Here is a 27,310-nt window from a genome sequence, read left to right on the forward strand (position 1 = left end):
ATATATATATACATACATACGCACGCACGCACGCACGCACGCACACACACACACACACACACACGTGTCAAAGAGGAGTGCTACTGAGCATTGCAATATATATTTAAAACCAGAGACAGAACATGAAACACAGACAGAGCTCAGTGCTACATCCAAAGACACCAATACAAGTACAGTGCCTAAATATAGATATACAGTAGATATATATATATATATATATATATATATATATATATTTTTTTTTTGAATAAAATTGTCTTTTAGTTTAACCCTTTGGCCAAAGTGTTGTAAGCCCTTGAGCCCCTCCAAGGCACTGGAACTATGCAACTAATTTTGACAGATTTATTAGAAATCATTCTTCCTGGTAATGTACAGGTTATTAAGAATCTATTTTATTGTTGGGACCCTTGAGATGTGGTCTGCCTTGGAGGGGCTCAAGGGCTTACAACACTTTGGCCAAAGGGTTAAACTAAAAGACCATTTTATTAAAAAGATATCTATATTAAAAAGATATCTAGATTATATATATATATATATATATATATAAACACACACACACACACACACACACACACACACACGGACACTGTCCATGTATTGGTGTCTTTGGATGTAGCACTGAGCTCTGTCTGTGTTTTATGTTCTGTCTCTGGGTATTAACTAAATTTAATACTTGCCACGCAGCTGGGGAGCGGTGCACGTTGCTACGTGTGCACCACGAGGGAAGCGTGATCGTCCGAGGGGGGCGGAGCTAAGCTCCATGGCACACTAGAAGAGGTGCACGCGCGCTCTGTAAGCAGAGCGGGAGTGCGTGCACGCGCTGGTGCTAGATCAGAGGTCTGAGATAAGACAGGTAAGGAGGGAACACGTCGCAGAGGACGTGTTCCCCAATTCCTTACACATGGTTACAAATACATGGTTACATTAAGTGAACAGGGTATACATTATATACAAAACATTGCATGCACAGTTAAAGATAATATATATTATAGGCGTATGTAACAGTTACAGACCAGATTAAAGTGTGAGCCCGCTTTTATTTTAAAAGAACTTAGACTGGTGGCGGCTGTGAGATATAGGGCCGTGGTGGAGCCCTTATTTAAAGGAGCAGTTCAACCCTGCTCTATTTTTTTAAATTAAAACATGTATAGAAAGGAGATGGTTTCCGGAGCTGGACCGTGCTAATTTCCACTCTGGTAACCCCCCCTGTCCTTGCTTCACAAGATGCTTACTTGGGTTGGTGCTGTCGGTACAGTCACCTCACAGGGAAACCAAATGTAGCTTAAAATCTCCCCTATTACACCAGCAAAAAGAAATTTGGGTGGGGGGCAGGGGAAGGAACTGGAAAGGTAACGGGGAGATGGTCCTGGGAAGGGAGAACCGGAGGCAGGGAATTAAAACGCACTATGCTGTGTCCTTCCTGCTGCCTCCCCTCACGTGTTACTCATGTTCCTGCACATGGGGAATGTGTGTGTGTGTGTGTAGACACACTATATAGGGTGTGGGAATGGGCATGTCAGGATGCAGCAGGACGCGTAACCAGTAGAAATTAGTGGTGACTAAATTCAAGCACTGGTTCTCTGATCCGGCAGAATATCCGCCCTGGTTGTGGATGTATGTGTAGGTTTATGAAAGATAGAGTTATTTGAGCTTCTCAGGGCTTGTCCATAGCATATAGTTATTGTAGATCACCTTTGTGCTGTGGCATGTAGTAATAAGGGATATAAGATTGTCATATGGTACTTCGTGGTTTTCTTTTATAATGTGCATTCCACGCTCCACTTCTGTTGCAAAATATTTAATAAAATAAGGAGCTGTAGTCCTGTTTGCTTCCACAAGGTGGCATTAAAGAACCAGACATGCCTCAATAACACAAGAATTTACCTCTGTAAAATAATTACTGATGCTCAGCCACCCTGTGCTAGAACTACAGTACATTTCTGTAAAGACTGGAACTCCTGCCAAGCACAATTAATAGCTAGATTCTAACGGACTTTATTTTGTGTGTGCTGCATCTTTTCTGCAGTTCCTCAGCCTAATCTTCCTTATCCCAAGAGTGAACAAACACAGATACCCAGCAAGCTTGCAGATACCCCCCAAATTACCACAATGTGTGTGTGTGTGTGTGTGTGTGTGTGTGTCAAAAGGAGTGCTACTGGACGTGGCTAATTGTATAAAACAAGAAACAAAGAAGTCCAGAGCAACATCCAATGTGACAAAAATACACTGTGAAATATCTATATATCTCTTGAAAAAGGGTCATTTAATTAACCAAAAAGCGTAGTTTGGCCAAAGCGTATAAGCCTGCGAGCCACTTTCAAAGCATGACCATAATATCACAGGTCCTAAACACTAACTGATTAAAATCCTTATTTACCTCTATAATTAGGGGAAGGATGGTCCTGGCATTGAACCTGTCGCAACCAGCTACATGAAAAGAAAACCTGCTTACTTATCCCGAGAGTGAACAAGGGCCACAATATTCAAGCAACAGACTAGTTACATAGTTAAATAGTAGATAAGGTTGAAAAAAAGACATATGTTCAAGCTATGCTAAATCTAGATCAGGAGGGCGTAAGATTTTTCTGGGGTGTTGCAGTGGCCCTGCATGCTTCCCCAAGGCATTTAAATGAAATGCCGGGGGACCGTGCGAGGCCTCTGCAACCTCAACTTACCGAGATTCAGCCGGCTTTGGGACGCGTCTCCATGGCAATGCGACGTCATGGCATCATTTGACGCACTAAGGTATGGGGGGTGCAAGAGCAACAAAAGGGTGGTGGGGAGACAAGGCAGGGTGGCACTGCAACAAAAGTTTGCGCACTCCTGATCTGGTTGACAGATACTTTATCCTATATTTGTATATACAGTATTTTGATCCAGAGGAAGGCAAAGACAAAACCTCATCCAATGATCTCGTATGGAGAAAGTGTAATTCCTTTCTGACTTCAAATATTGGTATGTTTGGCAATTGACAGATTTCTCCCTGGATCAGCATCCTTCCCACGTTTACTTATTTGGTATATCCCTGTATACCTTTCTTTTCTAAAAAATAAGTTCTTAAGCCCTTTGCAGACTTTGCTTAGCATCAATTTACAGTAAAAAAAATAAAATAAAAAAAATAACGATTAACAAATGCTATTGCTCAGATTTGTGGCAAACCCACACGGACGCTCCCTGAAGTGTTTTGTGATGCAAGTTACCACATCAAAAGATATTGAATAAATAATTATTTTACGCACTAGGTTAACAATCAATGTGTTGTTCTATTTTGTGTGATGCTATGAAGGTCTGCTATCCCTACTTGTAAAACTCTGAGCATCGTTAGCAGTGATTTTCATTATGTTGTGAATATATGAACCTTTTTGAAAATAGCTACAGGAGGCTAGAGTTGATACTGAAATAATTAAAAAATGTTTGTGGGAAGTCCACGTTAAAGATTTTTTTATTACCGCGATAATATCAGTAAACTTTGGATGTCTATAAAACCTTAAGCTTTAGATACAGTCAACAGGATCTTGTCACCTCCTTTCACACTTCTATGTGATAAATATTGTCATAATAATTGTCCTAATGGTTATTGTAGGGAATGTTTTTTTTTGTTATTGCCATGCCATCAGATGTTTACATCAATTCGGCCCATCACACTGGTTGCCCAAAGCCGCTTTTCTTCCCCCTTCTCAGTGTTTCCCTTCCAGCCAGGCCACATTTTTGGAATAACCAATGAATTATCAGACAACCATTTATGCACTTTATCTTCCATGCCAATGTTTTGGGTGGAGAGTTACAAGCAACATGTCTTGCTTGTGGGGGTTGAGGAACATTGCCTTACACTGACCCAGTTCCTAAGGAGAACGTGTGATGTCTGAGTAATTAGATTGGGGTCAGCATGTGGGTTTAGGTTTCTGCAAATTGTTGAGGGTGATACTTACACACACATTTTATGTTGTCCGCATTATTATTTTATATTTAATTCCTCTGGGTAAAAGTGAAGCATTGACCTCCTAATTGGAGCAGAAATACACAACACGTTACACAGTACAAACTGGAACCAGGTTTGTTTCGGAGTGGGACGTTTGCTTCTACTTTTTTTTTTTTTACTATAAACATTTGTGAAATCTTTTGAGGACACTGGAAGCATGAAGCCACAGAAGAGGCAGGCGGAACTGCTAAGTAATGGGCAACAGAAACAGGACTACGCGAGTTCAGTCTTTAACAACATAGAAAAAAGGCAGATACAGATATAGCCCATGTTATTGCAGCCCATGGCGCACTGCAGTGCGGTACACACAATGCACCAGCAGGAGAAGCGCCCGCTGATGGATGAGGTTGCTGCTTTAAGGAGGGCTTTCTTTGAAGCAGGGGAGGACACTTCAAATTATGATGTCAGATCCTTGTGATGTTGGGCAAGTCTCCCTGTCACCAAAACAAAGCTGGTACGTTCATCTGGGCAGGGACTTTGCCTGTAAAATTCCACGTGCAGCGTTGCGTGCCACACACACGCTATTGTAATTGTAAAGCGCTATATAAAACAAGCTATCAAATATGAGAATGCGATGATATAATACAGTGTCCGTTATAAGGCCATATCAGGGTGACTTGACGTTAAAGGATCAAAATTGAAAAGGAGCCATTTTCCAAAGTGATTGTGGTTTAGTTCTGAAAAGTACTATTTGGAATTGTGTGTGTGTGTGTGTGTGTGTGTGTGTGTGTGTGTAACTTATCTTATCCCAGGGACATTTTTATTTTTTTATTTTATAAGTGCGATATTAACTCATTTTATTGTACAGTTGTTTAGTGAATCTAGGCCATAGTTACAAATGTAAAGAAGGTCGGACGATGGAAGGTGACTGTGAAGGGCGGAAGGCAAGATCAAGGCACGTCCTCAAAAGAAGAGGTTAATTAGGTGATGGGGCAAGATAGGGTTGGAAACAAAGAATGAGATAAGGTGGTGAGCTGAAAATGAAATAAAATTATAGGTTCAACATAAAAATATTGATATTATTTATAAAAATAGTTTGATTCTCCTGTCACAATAAATATCCTAACTTCTACTGCAGTTCATTTAAGGGTGCAAACATATTTAGAATTCCGAGATCCAGCAAATGATCCATTTGCTGAGATCTCAGTAGCCCGGGATTGCCTGAGGCAAAGTTTAGCAGAGCTGAAGGAATGCATTACTGGTTAATATAAAATAGGAAATGCATTCTCCCACCCCCCCCCCCCCCCCGCTGTGGCTGTAAAACAACATGGGGTATACTTACAGAAATACTTTAGTACAATGTGACATTCTACAAAGGTTCCACTTTTGACGACCATTTAACGGCAGCAAGAACGAGGCAGGTATCCATTCTTACTAAGCAAGAAATGTCGATAGTGGCAGTATATGGCCCATTGACTGAAGGAGAGCCCTAGCCGGAAAAGATGAGGGACAGAGGATACGGTATGTAGAAGTCTCAACAGCAGAAGGAAAAGCCAATAGCGGATAGGTATGGTGGACCACGTAGAGCTGGGTCTCCAATCGATGATTAAAACCATAGTGTAATGAAACACTATACCGTGTGAACGCCACAAAATATAACATTTTGGCGAAGGTGTTTTCTAGTTCCTGTTTTTTACTGCAGAGTAATTCCCACTGTATCAGTGTGACTCCGATTGCTGCAGGAACTGGCCAAGTAATTGGTGAAAATATCTACATCCCGCTGCATGATTTCCGTGACCTAGAGCTGGCTGAAACCCGTAGGTGCAGAGAGATCTATATATTTTTTCATTTTCTAGTTAAATTGCCATAGCAACTATGTGTTTTGTGAAGCAAAGGGTTTTATGCTTAATTCTTATAAGGGAAAAACATCTCTGACACTTGCAGCAAAACTTCTGTTTGGTGTTATATTTGCTGCCAAACCACAAACGCATCCAGATTCAGAACAATGTTTTTTTGTAGAAATATAACAGTCTGCATTCTGAATCTGATTTCTGTTATTTTTTTAAATGCATTTTACAATCGGTTAGATTTTGTTCATTGTTGCAGTCGCTCTGCTAGTAAGCATAGAATGTAAACAGTTATGTATCTAATTGCATCTTGTTTATTACTCTAGTTAAGATACACACTCTAATGAGGTGTTCTTTTATTGGGTTCTCTTAGAAATGATCCATTTTAAAGTTTTCATCTTTTATTTTTGTGTTTGTATTCCCAATGTACCAAGAATGTCATAGTGAAGACCGGGTTACAAGGGTTTAATTTGTATCTGTATTATTTTTTGTAGTCACTCAGACCACACTTATCCTGCGCGTGCACACTGCCTATGGTCAGGTGACTCTTCCACTACAGGTGTCATTCAGGCATTCTTATTGCAGACGCGGCGCGGGTCCGGTGTGATCTGGGTATTTAAATTCTTCGTTTGTCTGAGCCTTTTACTCTTTGACAAATCGCCAGTGTCGGCGCAAAACGCGTTAGTGGCTCTCTTCGCTTTGTTTTATGTGGCAATAAAGTTTTTTGTGCAACCGGCACCGCCAGTCCAGATCTGTTTCAATCGGCACTATAACTGATTGCTGTTTATATATTATTTTGAATGCATTTTACAATCGGTTAGATTTATATTACTGTGTTACTGTAACGGGTGCTCACCACAAACAAAACGGGGCGGCATGGCTGAGGTGGGGATGTTGGTAACCACCGATCTACACGTCCGGAGTGGTAGTCATGTAGCTGGGTCAGGGTAGGAGAAGGCAGAATACTTGCTGTGGTCTAGGATTGGATAGTCGTTATGCAGTGCCTGGGTCCAGGGGTATAGAAGGTAGAAGTCCAAATGTACATCAAGTTCAAAGGTCAGAGAGGCGGAGGTCCGCCGAGGTCAAAACAGGATAAGCAAGATAAGACGGCAGCAGGGTGTTTGAGGCAAACACTAGTACACAAACAGAGGTTTATGCTCAGCCAGTTTGCAGCAGGGCTGACTGAGCATTTAAAGGACAGACAGCCAATGGTAGGGCAGCACACAGCTGCACGGTAATGAACAAGAACCGCCCCTAGACATACTCAGTCCACTGGTAAACAGGGCCGGGGAGAAGTGCAGGTGTGGAATAATTGCTGATGCAATTAACCCCTCATGTGGCCAAGGTAGCGAGTAGCTTGCGTGCGGTGCGCCTCACCTGTGACGTCACGAGGGCAAAGCCTAAGCGAGGTCCGTGCGGTGTTCCCCAGCCTTGCAGAGTGGCTCGCGTTAGGAGCTTCGTCACGGGGCGCGACACGGGGGAGGAGCCTAAGCGCGGGGTGTGCGGTATCCCTAAGCCTGGTAGTGCGGCGTGCGTCACCCGTCGCGGGGCCGACGGACATGACTTTTTGTGTAGTATGTCAACAACATTTTCCACCTTTTCCCCCCTCTCCCCCCACCCCCACCAATAACAACAAAGAAAATATATATTCGCTGGGCTTTAAGGTACCTTCCAGTGTCAAGTGAAAAGGCTAGGAGGTCTCTTATAACAGACCACAGGGTGCCAAATATGAGCCTTTGTTTCTTGGACTCAAGTTTTTTCCGAGATCTCCAGACTCCCTCTCAACTAAGGCTGCCAGCCCCAAAAGAAGAGCCCCCCCACACCCCAGGTTCTGCGCAGCACTAGCTGACCAGTGTGCAAGGGTTAAACGCTCAGCAAGGACACAGAGACTGCTGGAAATTGTCATCTTCTTAGCCAGCAGGTTTATTCTCTCTGGATGTTGGTGAAATTCCTGCAGAGTAGAAGTTCACTCAATCTCCAGCCTCTTTCTCTGCACCCTGGATTCTGCCTAAGGGCTGTTCTATAGTGCGCGCTCGCTGCGCCGTGCGCACGCCAGTTTTACATGGCTGAGGTTAGTCAGCCTTTCTATAATGGTGCCGCGCACGGCAGTGTGCGTGGAACCGGCCGACGGGGGAAGATGAGTAAAATAAAGAATTCGCGCCACTGAAGTGTGTGTGTGTGTGTGTGTGTACAATGTTAATAATTTATTAACGTATTTATTTAAAACGCATTTATAACACACACTACCTTTCCAGCTTGTCGCACGGACTCTATACACACAAAGTGTGCATCACGTACACGCGTGTTCGCACAGGCGCGGGCGTACACACTAAGATGGTAGCCAAGTGGTGCATGTCGTTTGTGCACTACACCTGTTAACATCCCGAACTGGAAACATTACAGCTACATGTTAATGTCTTCAGCCCCTCTCCGCTTTGAAGTACTGTTACATTGCTCTCCCTTATCTACCTCCGATCTCTCAACTGCACTTTTGCCTCTATCCTTCGCTGCCCACACTTTTCCCCTTTAGCCACTTTTCCTCATTTCCATTCCCTGCTGTCATCCTCGTCATTTTGCAGCCATTAACTCCATCTGCTTCTCGCATCACATCATCCCCATCACTCAAAGAAAATCCAGCAACTCCCTCCATACTCACTTCCTCTTCTTCCTACTGTGTGGTGACATATCCCCTAATCCTGGCCCTATCCAAATATTATTATCGGTTTATTCGTGAAGAGCCAATATATTCCGCAATGGGGTGCAGAGTTATCTATGTTACAAAAACGGTTACCTACATGTGAGGACAAACATGCACAAACGGATACAAAGAGGTCATGAGGGCTGCTCATGAGAGCTTACACACTAGAGGGAAAGAAGGACAATAAAGGACAAGGTAAGGTGTCTGTATTGTAGTAAACCGTGTGGCTCAGGTTAGTGTGGGGCCCAGTCTGACAGCTGAAACCATTAAGGTTTTTTTTTGAGGGGGGGAGGGAGGGGGTGAGATGTTGCATATGGTGGACTTTGGTCCAGCCACAAAGCTGGACCCAATGTGGTTGGAGGTGGAGGAGAGTTGGATGTTAGAGTTATGGCAAATAGGCTTCCTTGAATTGGTTAGTTTTCTGAGAGTTTTTAAACAGCTGGAAGCTGAGGATCTGTATGATGGTACATGATGGGGAATTCCAACGAGAAGTGGCAGCACAGGAGAAGTCTTGTAGGCAGGAGTGAGGGGAGGCAGTACGGTGGGAGGAAAGGTGAAGGTTGTGGGCAGAGCGTAGTGGGGCATGTAGGTATGTTTTTGTGGATGACGGCTGAGATGTAAGGGGGGCAGTGTCTTTAAGACATTTGTAAGTCATGATCAGGGAGGCTGCGAGGGAGCTCCCCTCACCTTGCTACCCAGTACCCACATAGACACAAATAATGACAGAGACCGGATCTGGAGGTATAAAAGGCGGCAGCTTTGTTTATTAGATAATTTAGTAACTGCCAGTCCCAGCCAGTGTGTTTGCTTAACGGGTGAAAGGTCAGACGGTCCTTGAACTGCTGACCCCGTAACCCTCCAGCCGGGCCCACGTGACCCGGCCATTGTTGCGAGTGGGCTCCCGGAAGTCAATTAAGATGTTGCCACCCACTCGCCACTCCCAGCGAGTTTTATCAGCCCCGAGCCCCATCTGGCAAGTACAAGCACTTAGCCCCCAACTTCCGCCACCAACCGGTCTATTTAATCCCCCTTATACTAGGCCCGTACTGCCAGGCCCGCAAGGACTTTCTCCAACCCCTCCTGGAACTTATTAAATAAAACTGACCCCATATCCGAGAAATGCACCCCATCAGATCTAAACAAACCGACAGACCTGGAACTGAAGTCTGAGTGGCTGATCTCCCAGCCCCCACACCATGCTACGAACTTTCCCACTGCTTTATTCACCTTACACGTTCGCTCGACCGGTCATTAAATGACGAGACGCCTGACTGGCTCCTGCTCGCCCTGTACCACTTCCCCCTGTCTGCCCCCACCCCATGAATGGAGGGCAGGCCCATCTAACCTGATCCACTCCATCCATACCTGTCTCTTTACCTGGATTCCTCGTCATAAGCCCACCAACCCATGCCAATATCCTGTGGTATGCTGTCGCCATCATATCATGGTATTTATAGGAGTGACGAACCTAAATGGGGTGCGCTCTCCCCCGTCACTGAAAAGGCCCGCGACCAATTGGCAAAAGTACGTAGAAAGAGGCGTCTCTCCGCGTCCTCCTTCCTGGCGCCCCCCTTTTTTTTTTGGATGATCTTGCAACCTCTTCCCTATAGCCTCGGAGCAACGGTAGCTCCATGTATTCCCCCACCCAAATCTTTTCTTTTACATCATTTTGCAAATGCATGCCCCACGGACTGGGGTTGCATGTGTACGCATCCTGGAACACCACGTGCGACAACCTACTCATCTCCAATGCTGTGACTGAGTCGGACGCTTCCGACTACAACAGTGCTTGGCCGGGTGCTGTAAACAATAAACCTCCCCATGCCACCGCAGTTGTGCATGCGCATCCAGTATTCAACCCCGTTACTGGAAGGCCAGCTAAGGAGGCCAACGCCTGCATCACCCCCTTACCCCACCCTTCAGCAGTGCTGACAATTGTGATGTCTCCCCTCCACTGGGCAACCCTAGCCGTGGACAGCCGTCTTGCCACGAGCTGCTCGCAACCATCGCAGGTGCCCGCAACCGCCGTGGTTCTCAATTATTTCCGCGTCGCCCTGCCCACCTTTGCAGGGTGCTGCCCGCCCCGCTTGTGGCCTCCTACCATGGACTGCACCCATTGCAGTCCGCCATTGCGGCATTTCCACACCGCCTACCCTGCAGGTGGCCGCCGTTTCTGGCTGGGGCCGCCCTCGTTGCTTGACGGCCAAGCTACTGCACTAGCAGAGCCGTAATCACCTTGTCCGCTCTCTGCTGGCGGCCTCCGTTCCTGGCTGGGGCCGCACTTGTTGACGGCCAAGCCGTGGACTGCACCCATTGCAGTCCATTGTTGCAGCATTTCTCCTAAGCAACATGTTTCTCATTCCTACCTCAGCAACGTGTACTGTGCCGTGTCTCCTCCCTACCCCAGCAACATGTACTGTGCCAAGGCCCCTTCCTACCCCAGAAGCATGTACTGTGCCGTGTTTCATTCCTACCCCAGCAACATGTACTGTGCTGTGTCTCCTTCCTACCCCAGCAACATGTATGGTCATGGCGACCCCTCACTAAGGTGTCTGAGCTGCTTTGGGATGAGGTGGCAACAAAATGTACCTGTCTAGCAACCTTTCCGCTGCCAATGGGTGGGCTGCACCTCATTCCCCAGAGATCCGCCACCGACTCTGTTCCCAGACCTAGAACTTTTCTCCCTTGCTCTCATTAGGAATCATACTGTAGGAGGACGTGCGCAGAGGTATGCAATGGAGACTTTTTTAAGGTGACATTAAATAAGGCTTTTATTGCGCCTGTTTCTTTAACATAAGAAAATCATCCAAACATATGCAAATAAGGGGTCAAACAAAGCTTCTGTTCTACCTGGGAGTATTTCTAGTGAAACCTATGCAGTCCACAACTCCTTTTTAGATTAGCATATCTCCCAGCCCCAAACATATATCTTGATATGTGCAGATATACAAAAAGTCTTATAAAGGAAAGTCTTATCTGTTTCTTGTAGTTGGAGGGAAGTCTTCTCTGTTCCTGTGTTGCTGCCTTTTCCTCAGGCTATATCAGCATTCAGGTTTAGAGGTGCTTTCCCCTGTGTCTTGCTGGCAGCCTCTTCTGGTAGGCTCAAGACGTCTGTTCCTATGGTCAGTCCCACAATTTGTGAGACTCTGGAAATCTCACTTCCTGTCTCAAAGGCAGGCTTTTCTAACAAACCTAATCAGCCAGGTGGTGTTGGTGAATTGACTACCAGCAGTTAACCACCACACTGCTGGATTAGAGGAACATTTCCAGAACAGGGATAAATCCCCTGTTACACATACCTACAGTCAAATTGTAATATAAACTGATGTAAAAGTACTTGCACAGAACCCCGCACACTTTCCTGGACGTTCCAAGCCATTGCTAGCAACGTTGCTCATGAACAAGATGTTTTCAGCCAAGGACCGCGATACTCCCGGTGCCTGCCGATACCGCAATACTGTGTTGACTTCGGTGTTGAGGTATTTAGCCTTCGCCAGCCCGCTCTGTCCCCTCAGTTCTACACCTACAGAAATCGCTGGCAGAGTGGACTTGCCAAATATAGATAAGACCCCAAGTCAGCATTATAAACGAGTTATGATAAAGTCTGTGACAAGTTGTAATGTACTTCATTATACGCAAAATAGCCTCTAGCTTTATGTGTTTATTAATGGAGAATAATTACACACAGAATAATGGAGGTAACACAGCCCTAATATGTTTCCACTCAAACAGCAATGTCCAAATGTGCATTCTATTTCATATCACACTGCATCAACTATATAATAGCGAATGCAATTGTACAATATAGTTGGTTTTCTAAAGCATTTATTTGACCTAGTTGAAACTGTGAGGTGTGTAATTAACAAGATGTAAACCTGTCTATATGTACAAAAAGCAAAAGAAAAGAAGCGCCAGCTCCATAGCATAATACTGTAAAACAAGGATATTTTAGTCAAACATGGACTAGTTAGCCGGACCTATACTCACATGGTGGGTAAAAAATACAATCGTTTGAGACAATCTGTAATGGTAGATCCGTGCTGATAAAGCAGTCAGACAGGTAGCCAAGGACAAATGGTAAGAGGAACCAGGTGATCTACATGGCAAAAGTCACTGATTGGTCTCTCACAATCCCCAGGGTACCTTAGGTTAGGGTGATTAAAGCTGCACCACGATGCTGCTCCCACAAGCTATGCAGTGCGCTCAACACCGTTCCTTAGGTGTACATACCACTCCCTCGGTAGAATTCTCCACAATATGTCCAAGCAGCCCGAATAATAAAATTTTAGCTGCAGCAATGGCAGCGCCACGAGGAACAGAGGGTAGGGAGTAGTGTCAGGGATGTGAAGAGCTTGCTGGCTTCCTGGTAGTGCGTCTCAAGCCTTAGTCCAAGCCAAACCCCACCTGTCTGCCGCGCGTCACTGCATGCTTACGTCACGACGTCCTGCGCGTTTCGTCACAGTTGGTGAATTTCACAAGGATTATATGTACAATATATATATATATATATATATATATATATATATATATATATATATATATATATATATATAATTTCTCAAACCGTTGTATGCCTGTCTGTCTGTCCTGTGTCTAGGGGCAATCACATTGGACCTTTGGCCCGTCACTCCGCCTCAGGCCAATGAGATTGCTCCCTTGGCCCGCCCGCCCCCGCAACACCTCTCATTGGCCGGTGTGGGCTAACAGTGTCTCACACACACCCCTGTGCCCCCCTCACCGCAAACCACCCCTCACCGCAAACCCCAGCCTCCCCGGCGCCAAGCCTCCTCCACCTCACCTCTCGACACGCCGCCAGCCAAACTCCCGCCGCCTCTCACACGCCGCCTGCCCACTCGGCTCTTCTCCTCGGGGCCCCGTATTACCGCCGGGAGCGCCAGCAAGCAGGTAACCTCCCCCCCTCCCCCGCGGCCGAGCCGGGAGCACCGGGTGGTGCAATCAGGTATCCCCCCCCCGCCGAGCCAGGAGCACCGGCTGGCGCAAGCAGGTACCACCACCACCCCACAAACCCCCCCGCGGCCGGGAGCGCCGGGGGGGGCGCCAGCAGGTACCACCACCATTCCCCCCGCGGCCGGGAAGGGAAGCCGGGAGCGCAAGCAGGTATCATCATCATCACCACCACCATATCCCCCCGCCCACCCTTCGCCGCAGCAGGGCAGCGGAAAAAGCAGAGAGGGGGGGCACACAACAACAAACAACAACAACAAACTGACTGACACACAAACTGCCTGTCTGAAACACACACACACACACTGACTGACACACACACACACCCTGACTAACGCGGGCGCACACACAGTGCCTGAGACACACATACTGACGCACACACACACATACTGACTGACGCACACACAAGCACTGACTGACTGCCACGCGCACACACAACCCCTTACTGACGCACACACACAGAGTGACTGACCTGCACGCATACCCCCCCTGACTGACCTGCACGCACACCCCCCCTGACTGACGCACGCACACACCCTGACTGACGCACGCACACACCCTGACTGACGCACGCACACACCCTGACTGACGCACGCACACACCCTGACTGACGCACGCACACACCCTGACTGACGCACGCACACACCCTGACTGACGCACGCACACACCCTGACTGACGCACATACGCACAAACACCCTGACTGACGCACACACACCCTGACTGACGCACGCACACCCTGACTGACGCACGCACACACACCCTCACTGACGCACGCGCACACACCCTCACTGACGCACGCACACACCCTCACTGACGCACGCACACACCCTCACTGACGCACGCACACACAACCCCTTACTGACGCACACACACAGAGTGACTGACGTGCACACACACACCGACTGCCTGCCACGTGCACGCACACACCCCCTGACTGAAGCGCGCACGCACACACCCCCTGACTGACGCACCGACTGATGCACACACTGACTGTGTGTGTGTGTGTGTGTGTGTGTGTGTGTGTCAGACTGACTGATGCACGTACGCACGCACACAGAGACAGACTGACGCACACACAATGACTGACGCACACACACTGCTTGAAGCTGTAAAGGGGGGGGAACGGAGCTGTAAAGGAGGGAGGGGGGGACTGGATTGATGTGAACGGGTGACAAACAGAGAGGGGGGAGACGGGAGGAGAGAGGAGCGGGAACATTACATCCCGGGCAACGCCGGGTCTCTCAGCTAGTTATATATATTTATGCAGATCAGTTTGAGTAGCTGAATTGAAATCAGATATACTATATAACGTAACGTGACTACCAACCCTCTGAGGAGCCTGCATAATTCTGTGCATGAATCCTATAACCCCAAGTGAAATGTCTCCATTATACACAGACAGAAGTGGGTGCCCCCTCCCCCAAATGGGGGCCCAGGTGTAGCCCCCTAACCCCAGTGGGGGCCCATGTGCAACCTCCCACGCCCATGTTTAGCACGGCCCCCTCTTAGTGGGTGTCCATGGGCAGCCTATAGCCACCTAAGCCCCCACCCCAGGGAGGTGGGACTTGTGCATCCTCCCATCCCAGTGGAAGGGCCCTTTTGCAGTGGGGGCCCCAGTGCAGCCACCCACCCCTGTGGAGGTGCCGTGTGTGGCCCCTGCCGACCCAAGTGGGGTGCTTGTGTAGCCCCCCTACACAAATTAATTTTGTTAAGCACCCCAACAGCTATGCCTTATACCCCACAGAGCTTACCATCCACAATACCTGTGTTACCGGGAGAGTGCGTATAACAATAGTGTTTATTACTTATCTCAATGGCAGAACATTGATGGTAAAGGTTATGAACAGTTTGTAATGGGTTTGTTAATGACCAAATTAAACATTACATGTTAGCTATTTGCACAAAGGGAACTTGCCTTCTGCCAACATACTTAATTATAAAAAAAAACTAGTGAGTGGGGAGGGGGCCCATGTATAGCCACCTACTTCTACCCCAGTGGGAGGGCCCCTGTGTAGTCCCCCACACCACCGTGGGTGGGGCGGGGGCATGCTCTGGAGCTGAACCAGAGCTCTGTGCTAATAATGTGTGGCCCATAGTGTCACCCCTCACCCCAGTGAGGGCCCATGTGCCGTCGCCCCCAAACCCCTGCCCCCAGTGGGGGCCTGTGTACCTGTGTTACCGGGAGACTATGTATAGTGATAACTGTTATTACTTATGCAGAACCTTGATGGCATAGGTTACGAACAGTTTGTAATGTTTTTGTTAATAGTCGATTTAAACAATACATTTTGAGCTATTTGCTCAAAGGGAACCCACCTTCTGTCACCACGCTTGGGTTATAAAAGCAACTTTTTTGGGGGAAAGGGGTGTCACGACCTGAGGGAAAGGCCCCCCCTTCTTAATCACTTGTCTTATGAACTGCTTTTGCAATTCATCTCAGGTTTGTGGTTAATGTAATATTGCCAGTAGAAGGTGAAGAAACAGGCACACGGTCTTAATCAGCAACAATGAGGTTTAATGTGCCATGAAAACCAACGTTTCGGCAGTACAATACTCACCTTGAGAAAGGCAGTATTGTACTGCTGAAACGTTGGTTTTCATGGCACATTAAACCTCGTTGCTGATTAAGACCGTGTGCCTGTTTCTTCACCTTCTACTGGACCACTTTGGGACATCAGGAGCTCCCCAGAACCAGTGCACCGGCAGCTAAGTACCCCACATTTACCAGTGTGTCAGAGTGCGTGCACTACCCTCTATCTAATGTAATATTGCACCGTTTATTTTCGATACCAAAGCAATTTATTTTTAATGGGATAAAGGTAATTAAAATTATACAAAACATTCCTTGACATTTTATATGAACATCTGGCTTTGCTTGACCTCATCATTGGAGGTTCTAAGCCATGCTCCCCAGTAGGGACACTCACCCCATTGGGATGGTGGGGGCATGCATTTGTGGATGAGGGCTGAGATGTAAGAGCGACAGTGTAATTGAGACATTTGTACGTCATTACTAAGGTTTTAAATGTAATTCTAAAGGCTATGGGAAGCCAGTGTAGGGATATGCATAGTGGAGCAGTGAGTGAGGTCGATGAGTCTAGTATTAGCAATTTGGATGGATTGAATTTGAGAGGCGGACAAGGGGAATGTCAACCAATAGAAGGTTACTGTAATCAAGGCAGGACATGAAGTTCAGTGAGTGGATTAGGGTTTTAGTTGCATCATGAGGGAGAAAAGGGTGTATCTTGGTGATTTTATTTTGTAGGTGGAGATGGTAGGACTTCATGAGGGACTCTATGTGAGGAACGAAGGAGAGATCTGAGTCAAAGATGACACCCCCCCCCCCCCCCCCAGGACAACAGGCTTGAGGTATTGAGGAGATTGGGGTATTATTGGGAGTGTGGGGGTGTAGCAGTGGAAGGGGAAAATAATATTCCTTCTGTTTTGGACATGTTAAGCTTCAGGTAGTGGTGATACAGTACATCCAGGACAAGATTGCAGAGAGACAGTTGGAGACATGGGACAGGAGAAAGAGGGAGAGGTCAAGGGAGGAGAGAGTTGGATGTAATCCGCATAAAGATGATACTGAAAGCCAAAAAATTATATTACTTCACCAAGAGAAGGTGTAGAGTTAGAAGAGCAGAGGGCCAAGGATAGAACCTTGTGGGACCCCAACAGAAAGAGTGAGTGAAGAGGAGAGACCAGAGAAGCTAGGACGAGAGCCAGGAGAAGGCTGTGTTACGGAGGCCAATGGAGTGGAGAATATTTAGGAGAAGGGGGTGATTGACAGTGCCGAAGGCAGAAGAGAGATCCTGGAGAATTAGTATGTAGAAATTACCCTTCGATTTTTAGCTGTGAGTAGGTCATTGGTAACTATTGTTAGTGCTGCCTTGTGGAGTGTAGAGGATGGAAACCAGTTGGTAATGAGTCAAGCAGGGAGTTGGAAGAGAGAAAGTGAGTCAGGTGGTTGTATACAAGTCACTCAAGTAGCTTGGCGGCAAAGGGGGGAGGAGAAGTCAAGTGAGGTTTCTTGAGAATAGGCGTGATGAGTGCAAATACCAATTCATTCACGTCCCACATCCTACACCAAAGTCTCCTCACCACGCACTGCCATTCACTGAAACCTCATTCCCATTTCACCTCTCTTCCCTTTCCTGTACCCTATGGAACACATGATCTGCTGCAACAAACTCACTGCATTGTATGACTTGTTAATTTTCAACTCTCAACCTTATTAGCCATTACAAAAATCTTGCTCACCCCCCTAGACACTGCCTCCCTTGCTGTCGTCCCTATTGTGGTCTTTCTCTTAGCCACATCCCCAGACCAAGGAATAGACAGGGCAAAGGAGTAGGCATCATATTTTTCCCACACTGCACATTTTCATAGCATACCCCCTTTTCCCTCCCTCCCTTCCTTTCTCATTCTGCGAAGTCCAAACTGTTTCTTTTGCCCCCTTTCCCTCCATGTTGCTGTCATCTATTGCCCACCTGGACCAACCTCTCAATTTCTTGACATCCTTGCTTGTCCCTTCTCTTCTAACACACCTACAGTCATCCTTGGAGACTAACATACCTATTGACAATCCCCCATTTTCTCTCCTATACCTCCACATTTGGTCTCTGAGTGGACCGCCTCTTCTACTCGTTGCAATGGACACTCCCCTGACTTGGTTTTCTCCTGTTTCTGCTCAGTCTCTAAATCTTCTTCTAACTTGTAGCCTCACTCTACCCTCTCCAACCTCCACAACACTTACTTCACTCGCATATTCAGAAACCTACATGCTGTAGACCATCTCCAATTTTCAATATATGTACAACCTCTCCCCCATCTCTACCCTTTCCTGCCCACACCTAGCAACCTCTTCATACAACAGTACATTTTAATCAGCCTTAGACAATTGTCTATCTCAAGCCATAGGAGCGAAACGTGCGTCAGGCATGCCTATTGATGTCCGAATCACAACGCGTGGTTGAGTTAGCAGTGAGCAGGAAGGGAAGAGGTATGAAGATAACAGACGGTTTAGATTTAGCCTCATTTTATAGCAATTTAAATATGCCTCTCATGAGCAGGGCTGCTATGTATTCTTTATACAGCAAATTTACTTTGTCCGTTACTTTTATCCCCTGACTTGATCAAGCAGTGGGGGTTAGAATTTTACCATTGGCACCTGATAGAGGTCAGAATCTACTTTCACTTACTGGGAGCAAACTGTTTCTTATATCGAGTTGAATATTGGTGTTCTATCAATTTGGGCACCTCCTATCTACATACACTGATCTAATTTCATGGTGTAGCATTTAAATTATTTAAGGTGCTAGTATTATAGTCTCTATTAAGTAATATTCACTCCTCTCTCCCATCTTTACCCTTCCTGCCTAGACCTAGCAACCTCTCTATGCAACATTTTCATCAGCCTTGACAAGACCGTTCCTGCAACCACATGTCGCCTCGACAATTTAGGCCATAACCGTGGCACACAATCTTTACCCACTACCTTCAAAGGTAAACTTACTTTACCCACTACCATCATGTCATGCACTACGGAGCATTTCTGGAGGAAATTGCGCTCTAAGTCAATTTTTTCCTCTACTATAAATGCATACTCTGCTCCTATAACACTGCCCTTTCTCTTGCCAAGCAAGCCTACTTTTCACTCATATTAACAGTACTCTAACCCTTAATGCCTATTCGCCACCTTTAACTCCTTTCTCTTCCCAACTGCACTTGCGCCCCCTTCTGCCCTAATGGCTCAAAACCTAACCACCTACATAACAGATCAGATTGAGTCCATCTCTTCATGTCGGGCTCCACGCACACCACCATACCACCCTTAGCACACCTAAAATCCTGTCTCTGCTAATTTTACCCTGTGACTGAGTGAGGTCTCTGTGCTCCTTTCCTCTCACTCTACAACCTGCCCCCCTTGATCCTATTATCCCACATCTTACCTCTCTGACACACTAAGTCCCCCCTAACTGACCTCTGACTCAGTCCCTTATTATTTAAAACATGCACTCATCACACCCTTTCTAAAGAAACCCTCTCTTTACCCAGTCTCCCTACACTCCACAGAGACAGCACTAACACAAGTGGCTAGTGGTATGTCCACGGGTCACAGCTTTGTATCTTGCTCACTCTCAAGTCCATTGTCTTCCATGATGCAGCTCTCCTGGTCCACGTCCTACCTATCCAACCACTCTTTCAGTGTTTCTGGTGTCTTGTTCACTCCTTGTTTCTGTTGGGACCCCACATGGCTCTTTCCTTGGCCCTCTGCTCTTCTAACTCTTCACCTCTTCTCTTGGTGAACCAATACAATCTTTTGGCTTTCAGTATCATCTCTATGCTAAAGATAGCCAAATTGACCTCTCCTCCCCCTCTCTCTTCTCCCGTATGACCAACTGTCTCACTGCAATCTCCTCCTGGATTTTCCACCATTACCTGAAGCTTAACATCTCCAAAACAGAACTAATTGTTTTCCCCCTTTCACTGCCACCCCCACACCAAAACTCTCTCCCTCACTGTCAATAATACCACAATCTCATCAACACCCCAACCCTGCAGCATAGGGGTCATCTCTCTTCGAAATAGTTACATACATAGTAGATAGAAATATCGCGAGGATACGTCCTTTTTTATTTTAGTTGCGTCTCACTCATGATGCAACTAAAATCCTTATTTACTTACTCATCTTGTACCACTTTGACTATTTCAACCTTCTAGCTGTCATGCCCTTTGTCTGCCTGTTCTATCTCCAAAATGTTGCTGCCAGACTCCTCTACCACACTCACCAGTTCACTTCTGCTGCTCCCCTATGCAAAGCCCTACACAGGGATCTACACTAGATAATCTAAAATCACATTTAAAATCCTATCTTGAACTGGCAAAGCTCTTAATGATGCTGCCCTCCCCCCCCCCCTTACATCTTAATCTTCATTCCCAAAATATACATCTAAACGCCCTCTCAATACTGCTCATGATCTCCTCTCCTCTTGCCTGCTTACCTCCTCTCATACCCCCTACAAAACTTCTCTCGTACTGCACCCTCTCTCTCTGTAATTCTTTATCACGTTCAATCAGACTCTCCCCCAGGTTTCAGACATTTAAAAACTCCCTGAAAACTCACCTTATCAAGGAAACCTATCTGGCATACGTACATGCCGCTAACATCTAGCACTCCACCACCTAACCCCATTGGGATCCTGCTGTGTGGCTGGAACAAACTCCATCCACGCTATCCATCATCCACGCTATCCATCATCCACGCTATCCATCATCCACGCTATCCATCATCCACGCTATCCATCATCCACGCTATCCATCATCCACGCTATCCATCATCCACGCTATCCATCATCCACGCTATCCATCATCCACGCTATCCATCATCCACGCTATCCATCATCCACGCTATCCATCATCCACGCTATCCATCAGCCCCAAACCTAAATGTAATCAGCTGTGCGGCCTCCCGGAGGCATACTCCGTCCCACAATGAGCATCCACTGTACTTTTTATGTATTTTTTATTTCAATGTTGCCTTTTATTGCCTTTAAATTATAAGCTCTCGCACACAGGCCCCTCGTTGGCTTTTGTATCGGTTTTGTGCCCAAAACCTTTAGTGTGTTCTGCTATAGAACATTTCTGCCAGTTTCTTTGCATTAATTCTAGGGCATTTAAAAATGTATCTTTTTTAGGCCGCACTTATAGTGACGGCGATGCGACGTCGCCCAAAAACAAATGCATTGTCGCCGCCGCCGCTCGCTCTTATAGTAAGCGCGCCGGCGACAAAGCGACGTGGCAACGCGATTTTTGGAAGCTTGGAATGTTTGATTTTTCAGGGGCTCTCGCCTCATGTGACAGCCCCTAAACCAATCAATGCCCTGGTCGCCCGCGCCGCCGCAGCAAAGCGAAATACAACTTTCGCTGGCGGTGACGTCTTGGTCGCGTGCACTATACTCGCGACCTTAGAATGCGGAACACATTCTTTATAAATGCATTGAAAATGTTTAGTTATACATCATTTTTATTTAATGGCTCCAGTCACCAAGATGTAGTCCATTCAACATCACTGACATTAGTTGAACGTATGTGGGGATTGACCTTTTAAAAACCCAGTGAAGGCTTTTAACATTCTTTATTGATTTGCCACTTAAAGACATGTGATTTATTGCACGCATGCTGAAAACAAAGAAACAAAGAAACGCATGATGGTTAGTTGAGTGCCATCTATATGTATTTTTGCCTTTTACCAATTAATTATTTCCCTACAAACACGTGTCATCCTGATGTTATTGACGTCATTGATGGTTTGCCGACCGACATCTGCAATGGCCATGTCTGCATGCAGTGAACACAGGCATCATTAATTAATCTACAGTACGTAGTTAAAGTTGGTGTTTATGGACAAACAAATGTTGTTATGTTAAACAAGACTGCACGGCCCTCTTAATTCAAATATAATGGTACTAGATCGTGTTATATTTTCTTTTAATCCTGCATAATTAATTAACAAAAACTTATTTGAGTCTTCATTACTACAATTGATACTTGAATCATTACGAAGCACTTAACTAATTAGACCCTAACAAATGTTGTATCCATTGTGAATTCCAGCTGCATTTGGGCTTTTGAAGTAAGGGTTTCTGGTATACATTTCCAAAACAATTTAAAGATGAAAAAGTTGTTGAATCGTGTTTAAAGCCCCCTCCCCCCTCCAAAACTTCCCGTGGAACATGTCCCACGAGGTTGCAATGTGTTTATATGTGGGCTTGTACACGTTCATTAGCCTAACAATCTGTATGGGGAATCTTCCACATTTTAAGTGTAGAATAATAGTGGGTTAAGCAAAGTTCAGTGTATGAAGCATAGAAAATATCAAGTTTTTGGGCTACATTGACAAAAAGGTACGTTTTTTTATTTTTTATTTTTTCATATTGAAAGATTGGGGACACAACATACAGATATATAATGGAGAATCCTTTAGAACAGCTGCTGCTGATTTGATGGTACTCGTAGATCAGCAATTTGCAGTAAAAATGTGTAGTTCAATATCTACTTTACTGGAGTACAGCAAGGCCCAGCTTCTCGGCGCTCCGCCGATACGGCGGCATCGAGAAGGGGGCCGCCATCTCTGCGCAGGCACAGAACGGGCCAGTCTGATGTCGCGCATGCGCTGAACGGGCCGTTACGAGGTTACGCATGCGCGGGCCGGGGTCGCGCATACGCAGAATGGGGGGTTTGCCGAGGTTGCGCATGCGTAGAACGGCGCATTGCTGGTCTGCGCATGCGCACATACCAAAAATCGCCAGTTCCGGCGATTTTTGCTTTGCGGCGGGCCATTAGAATGGAATCTGCGGCATGCCCAGATTGCACAGTCACTTACTTTGTGTGGACAAGACAGAAGTATTGCGGCCCGGTGCAAAGAACACGCCCACCAAAAGAGATGGCAGATGCTGACGAAAGCTGCCGATCTGAGTCTCGAGGTCAGAGCTAAAACCTGTAGCCGCGAGCCTGCTGCTATTACATTACATGCCTATTTTACCTTCCCAAATTGTGACACAAGACCCCCTACAAACAGGAAAGGAAAGATCTGAGTCCAGATCAATATATCATTCACAATGAGACTCGACACTTTACTCCATGTGAGTGCATGGATTGAGACTCGCAGCAACAGCATTAGTTTCGTGTTAATATTTCACCACATCATTTTCTAATCTATTTTCACTTCTGCGCTACACCAATCCGACTAAATAAAAACAAACTACTGTTTAACGCTAAAACAAAATGTTATTTTAAAAATCCCGTCAAGAACATTTTTGAGTGAACCAAAAAGCAATCAAATCTAGTTTTAGCAGAAAGCTGGCCTTGGGTAATTACATGGGTTGCTAGATAAATAATTTAGGAATTTTGCCTCCTTTTTATTGTAGCTCTTAGTGAAAAAAAATATTATTTTCATTATAGGAACAGCAGGACTTCTTCTGTCAAAAATGCACTTAGATCAGTTTAATAAAAGGCATTCTGTTATTAATAATCTTGTGAAGATAAATTATGTTCAATTTTCAAAATAATTACAATTTTTTTTTTTTTGGCATTCGAGAGCTCAATTAAAGGAATGACTCAAGCGTTTGTCAGTATTTGTCATGGGGCTCGATCTATAGCTATTTGAAACCTACATATCTCTGTTATTACAATAGGGTTAATCACTGACATGCAACTGTTTCTCATCTTTAGCTAAAAATTGTGAAATGCAGACTATAAAGTCATCATTTAGACCAGCGGTGTGCAAACTGGGGGGGGCGCAAGATTATTCAGGGGGGATACGGCGGTTGCAGAGGCCCCGCGCTCTTCCCCCTAAGGCATTTAAATGAATGTCAGGGGATCGAGTGAGGCTTCTGCAACTTCACTTGCATTCTCTTCGGCGACGCGTCGCCATGGCATAGCAACGTGACGTCACGTGACCCCACAGCATCATTTGACGCCGGGAGCTGAAGAAAAGGTAACAGAGGCGGGTCGCGAGCAGGGAGGGAAGCAGGAGGGGGAGGCGCGAGTAGAAAAGATTGCGCACCGCTGATTTAGACTTAATGGTTTTATCTGTTAACTCAATGGATGATTGTGTATTACAATGCAAGATCCTGTAAAGTAAATAACAAAAGGCAAAGGTAATGCTGCACACCACAATGCAAAAAAAACAGTAGATACTTGCTGTTACCGGTGCTCCTGCAACAGGGGAGTTCCTGACAATGACAAGCTCCAAAGCAGACAAAAAAGGAAAAGGTTCCAGGGCACTGCGGATTTTCAAAAGAATTTATTGAACAGGCACAACGTTTCAACCACCAAGCGTGGTCTCTCTCAAGTGAAGAAATTCCTAAACGTTTCATACAATGTTTTTGTTCAACCCCTTGAATTAAAGCTGAAAGTCTGCACTTCTATTGCATTTCGGTTGTTTCATTTCAAATCTATTGTGGTGGCGTACAGAGCCAAAATTATGAAAATTGTGTCAGTGTCCAATTATTTCTGGACCTAACCGTATCACTTTAACACATACCAGGCCTCGCACATACTAGGTCAGCCTAGGTAATCCCACAGTGATTCAATCGCAGTGTGCACCCCCTGATGGGATTTCCCCAAAGTACTGAGTTGCCCCAACCTCCCTGATGTCCACAAGAGCCAACCCACCCAATGTGTGCGACAGTGCTGCCCACTGTAAATGAGTGTTATTGTTGGTGCACTTGGTGAGGTACCTGCCCAGGTGCTCCAGCACCCGGGTATGGCTGAAAAGTAACAGGGATCTGCTGATCCAGCGCTGTCGTCATCAGCGAAGCCGCCACTTCTGCGTGGGGTGGTATCCAGCTGGATGGTCCACCCCATGAAAAGAGTCTCTTATCTGTGGGGTGATCTGGTCCCAAACCACCGGATTGCCAGTTCGCCAACTCGTCCTGGCTGTGTCCCTCACACTTGGCACTACAGGGCAGTGTCCCTATTTAATGGGACTGTCCCTGCAGTAGCCACAAGCTTATAGGTGAGTTGGGGCCTAGCTGGGGCCTCTAGGGGATCTCTGGCCCATTGCAGGGGTCACTGTCACCCTGCACAGACAACCTCACCTCCCTGTGTCCCAGCTCCGACTGGCGTCCCAGACGCACCAAAAGTATCTATTCTGGCCGCGGGGGATTGCTGCAGTTCGATTGGCATGTGGTCTAGAAGCCCCGGGGGCTGCTGTAAATTGTAGTTCCCCTGCAGAGTTGATTTGTAGTGGCTGCCTCTATGCGCCTGCACTGCACGTGCGCGATCCTGGTAATGGTCGGCACAACTTCGCATGCGCACCTTTTCGCGCATGGGCGGACACGACAAGATGGCGGTTCCCTGCAAAGGGAGCCTCAGACGTCCCGGTCGCCCGTTCACCGGCCGCAGCAGCCCCGCACGCCACTCACGCAACCGCGCACCTCCCCTCAATCTCCCCAGCCCCCACTGCATATCGGAAGGTAAGGGGACATCAGGGGACCAGGGGGACCAAGGCTATACGTAACACAGAGATTTATTAAGTTTAAGGGCCCTTGGATTAATCAATAGTAATAAATTCAGTTCTGATCGTGTTAACCCTTCAATGCTTTTAATTTAGCAACATTTGTGCAGAACTAAAAGCTTAATGTACTCTGAACTCTGTGTATTATTGCTAATAAGTATTTCAATGCATGGATAACATATACCCACCAGCTGATAACTAATTTTTATATCTGGATCTTGGACTGATGAGCAAAGAACAGTAATGCTGGCAGGTGGGATATACCGTTTTCTCATCTGCCATAGCATAGATTAGTAACAGTGGGTGGGGGAATGGGGGAAGTGGATGGACTGGGCGCTTCCTAAACAGTATATAAATCAGTGTGATAAGTGACACACCTTAAGTACACACAATAAACCTTACACCATAAAGTGATAAATAAAATGAAATACAGTGTACAACAGCAGCTCAACTTCCTCTGGTGGGACCGTTCCAAATCCCAGGATGTGAAGTATTCTTTTCTTGGGGTTGAGGAGGAGCGCAGAATAAGCTCGTGATATTGCAAAAAAAATATAAATATATATAGTGCAGATGGTAATTCACTGCTATAAAAATGATAAAAAACGTAAGAAATGAACTCACAAAAATCGTATAAAATCACTGCATGTCAGAGATCCTTCTCTCTCTGACTGGAGCCCTTTGTGTAACTGGAGTCTGTATACCTCTCAATGAAGCGGATGATATGCAAATAAAGGAAACCACAAATAGTGCATATAGTATGAACTATACATATGTATTAAACACAGATATTAAGGAAACTCACATTTTCCATAATTAAGATGGGTAGTGGAGAGAACCGCCAATAGAATGTTGGTAAAAAGTAAGCTGCTGCTCGGTGCTTCACTTTCCCCTCACAGTGTAGTTCCGTATCAGTCAGTGCCGTCGCGTCACTTCCGGTTTCGCGTCACGGGTGAGGGCGGGAGGCCAGAATGGGAGCAATCTCAGCAGTAGTTTGCCAGTCCTTCCAGGCGCAGGATCTCTCCAAACTCTAACTCTACGTGTTTCGCAACAGCTTCGTCAGGAGAACTCGCTTCATTGAGAGGTATACAGACTCCAGTTACACAAAGGGCTCCAGTCAGAGAGAGAAGGATCTCTGACATGCAGTGATTTTATACGATTTTTGTGAGTTCATTTCTTACGTTTTTATCATTTTTCTAGCAGTGAATTACCATCTGCACTATATATATTTATATATTTTTTTGCATATCACGAGCTTATTCTGCGCTCCTCCTCAACCCCAAGAAAAGAATAGCATAGATTAGCCTGCAGGATACGGTACATGATCACTCAAGTAATTCTCCTGATCACTTGAAAAAATTATAGAAAATAGGCAGACTGTTTTTTATATGACCTCTCTTTTTTTTCCCCCTCCTTAGCTGTAGCAGAAGTGAAACTTCGAGATGATCAATATACCCTGGATCACATGCGGGCATTCGGCATGTACAATTATCTTCACTGTGATTCTTGGTTCCAGGACAACATGTTCTATGTGGACCAGCTTGGGAAAGTTATGAACGTAACAGTTCCACTGGTAAGAATGTTTACTTTACATTTTACTTTACTAAAAAGAGAAAAAAACATCCACCATGTGTAACAGGCTCGTAGGATGAAGTGTTCTGGTATAAATCGATAGATTTTAACACGACATTTCTCTTATTGGCATGGAATCTTCTTCTTGTTGCTTGACACCTTCACTCTGCATCATAAGACTCACAATCCATTTCCCAAACTGACTGAACTTCACATATTGTCTTTATTCTTACTGACTTCACTCCTATTCAACAAGCGATTGCTCCTTTTACCCTTGCACCTTCCCCAT

At 45.9% G+C, this 27,310-nt stretch overlaps 1 protein-coding gene across 2 annotated transcripts in view; it reads left to right on the forward strand.

The window, feature by feature from the left end:
* The window catches only part of NUDCD1 (NudC domain containing 1), a 204,385-nt gene that overhangs the window by 7,554 nt on the left and 169,521 nt on the right, over positions 1-27,310 (forward strand). For both annotated transcript variants that reach the window (XM_075582430.1, XM_075582427.1), the window contains exon 2: positions 26,868-27,022. In XM_075582430.1, coding sequence (XP_075438545.1) covers positions 26,868-27,022 — 155 coding nt within the window. The remainder of the gene's footprint in view (positions 1-26,867; positions 27,023-27,310) is intronic.

This window comes from Ascaphus truei, chromosome 2, assembly GCF_040206685.1.
Source record: "Ascaphus truei isolate aAscTru1 chromosome 2, aAscTru1.hap1, whole genome shotgun sequence".
NCBI classification, from domain to species: domain Eukaryota; kingdom Metazoa; phylum Chordata; class Amphibia; order Anura; family Ascaphidae; genus Ascaphus; species Ascaphus truei.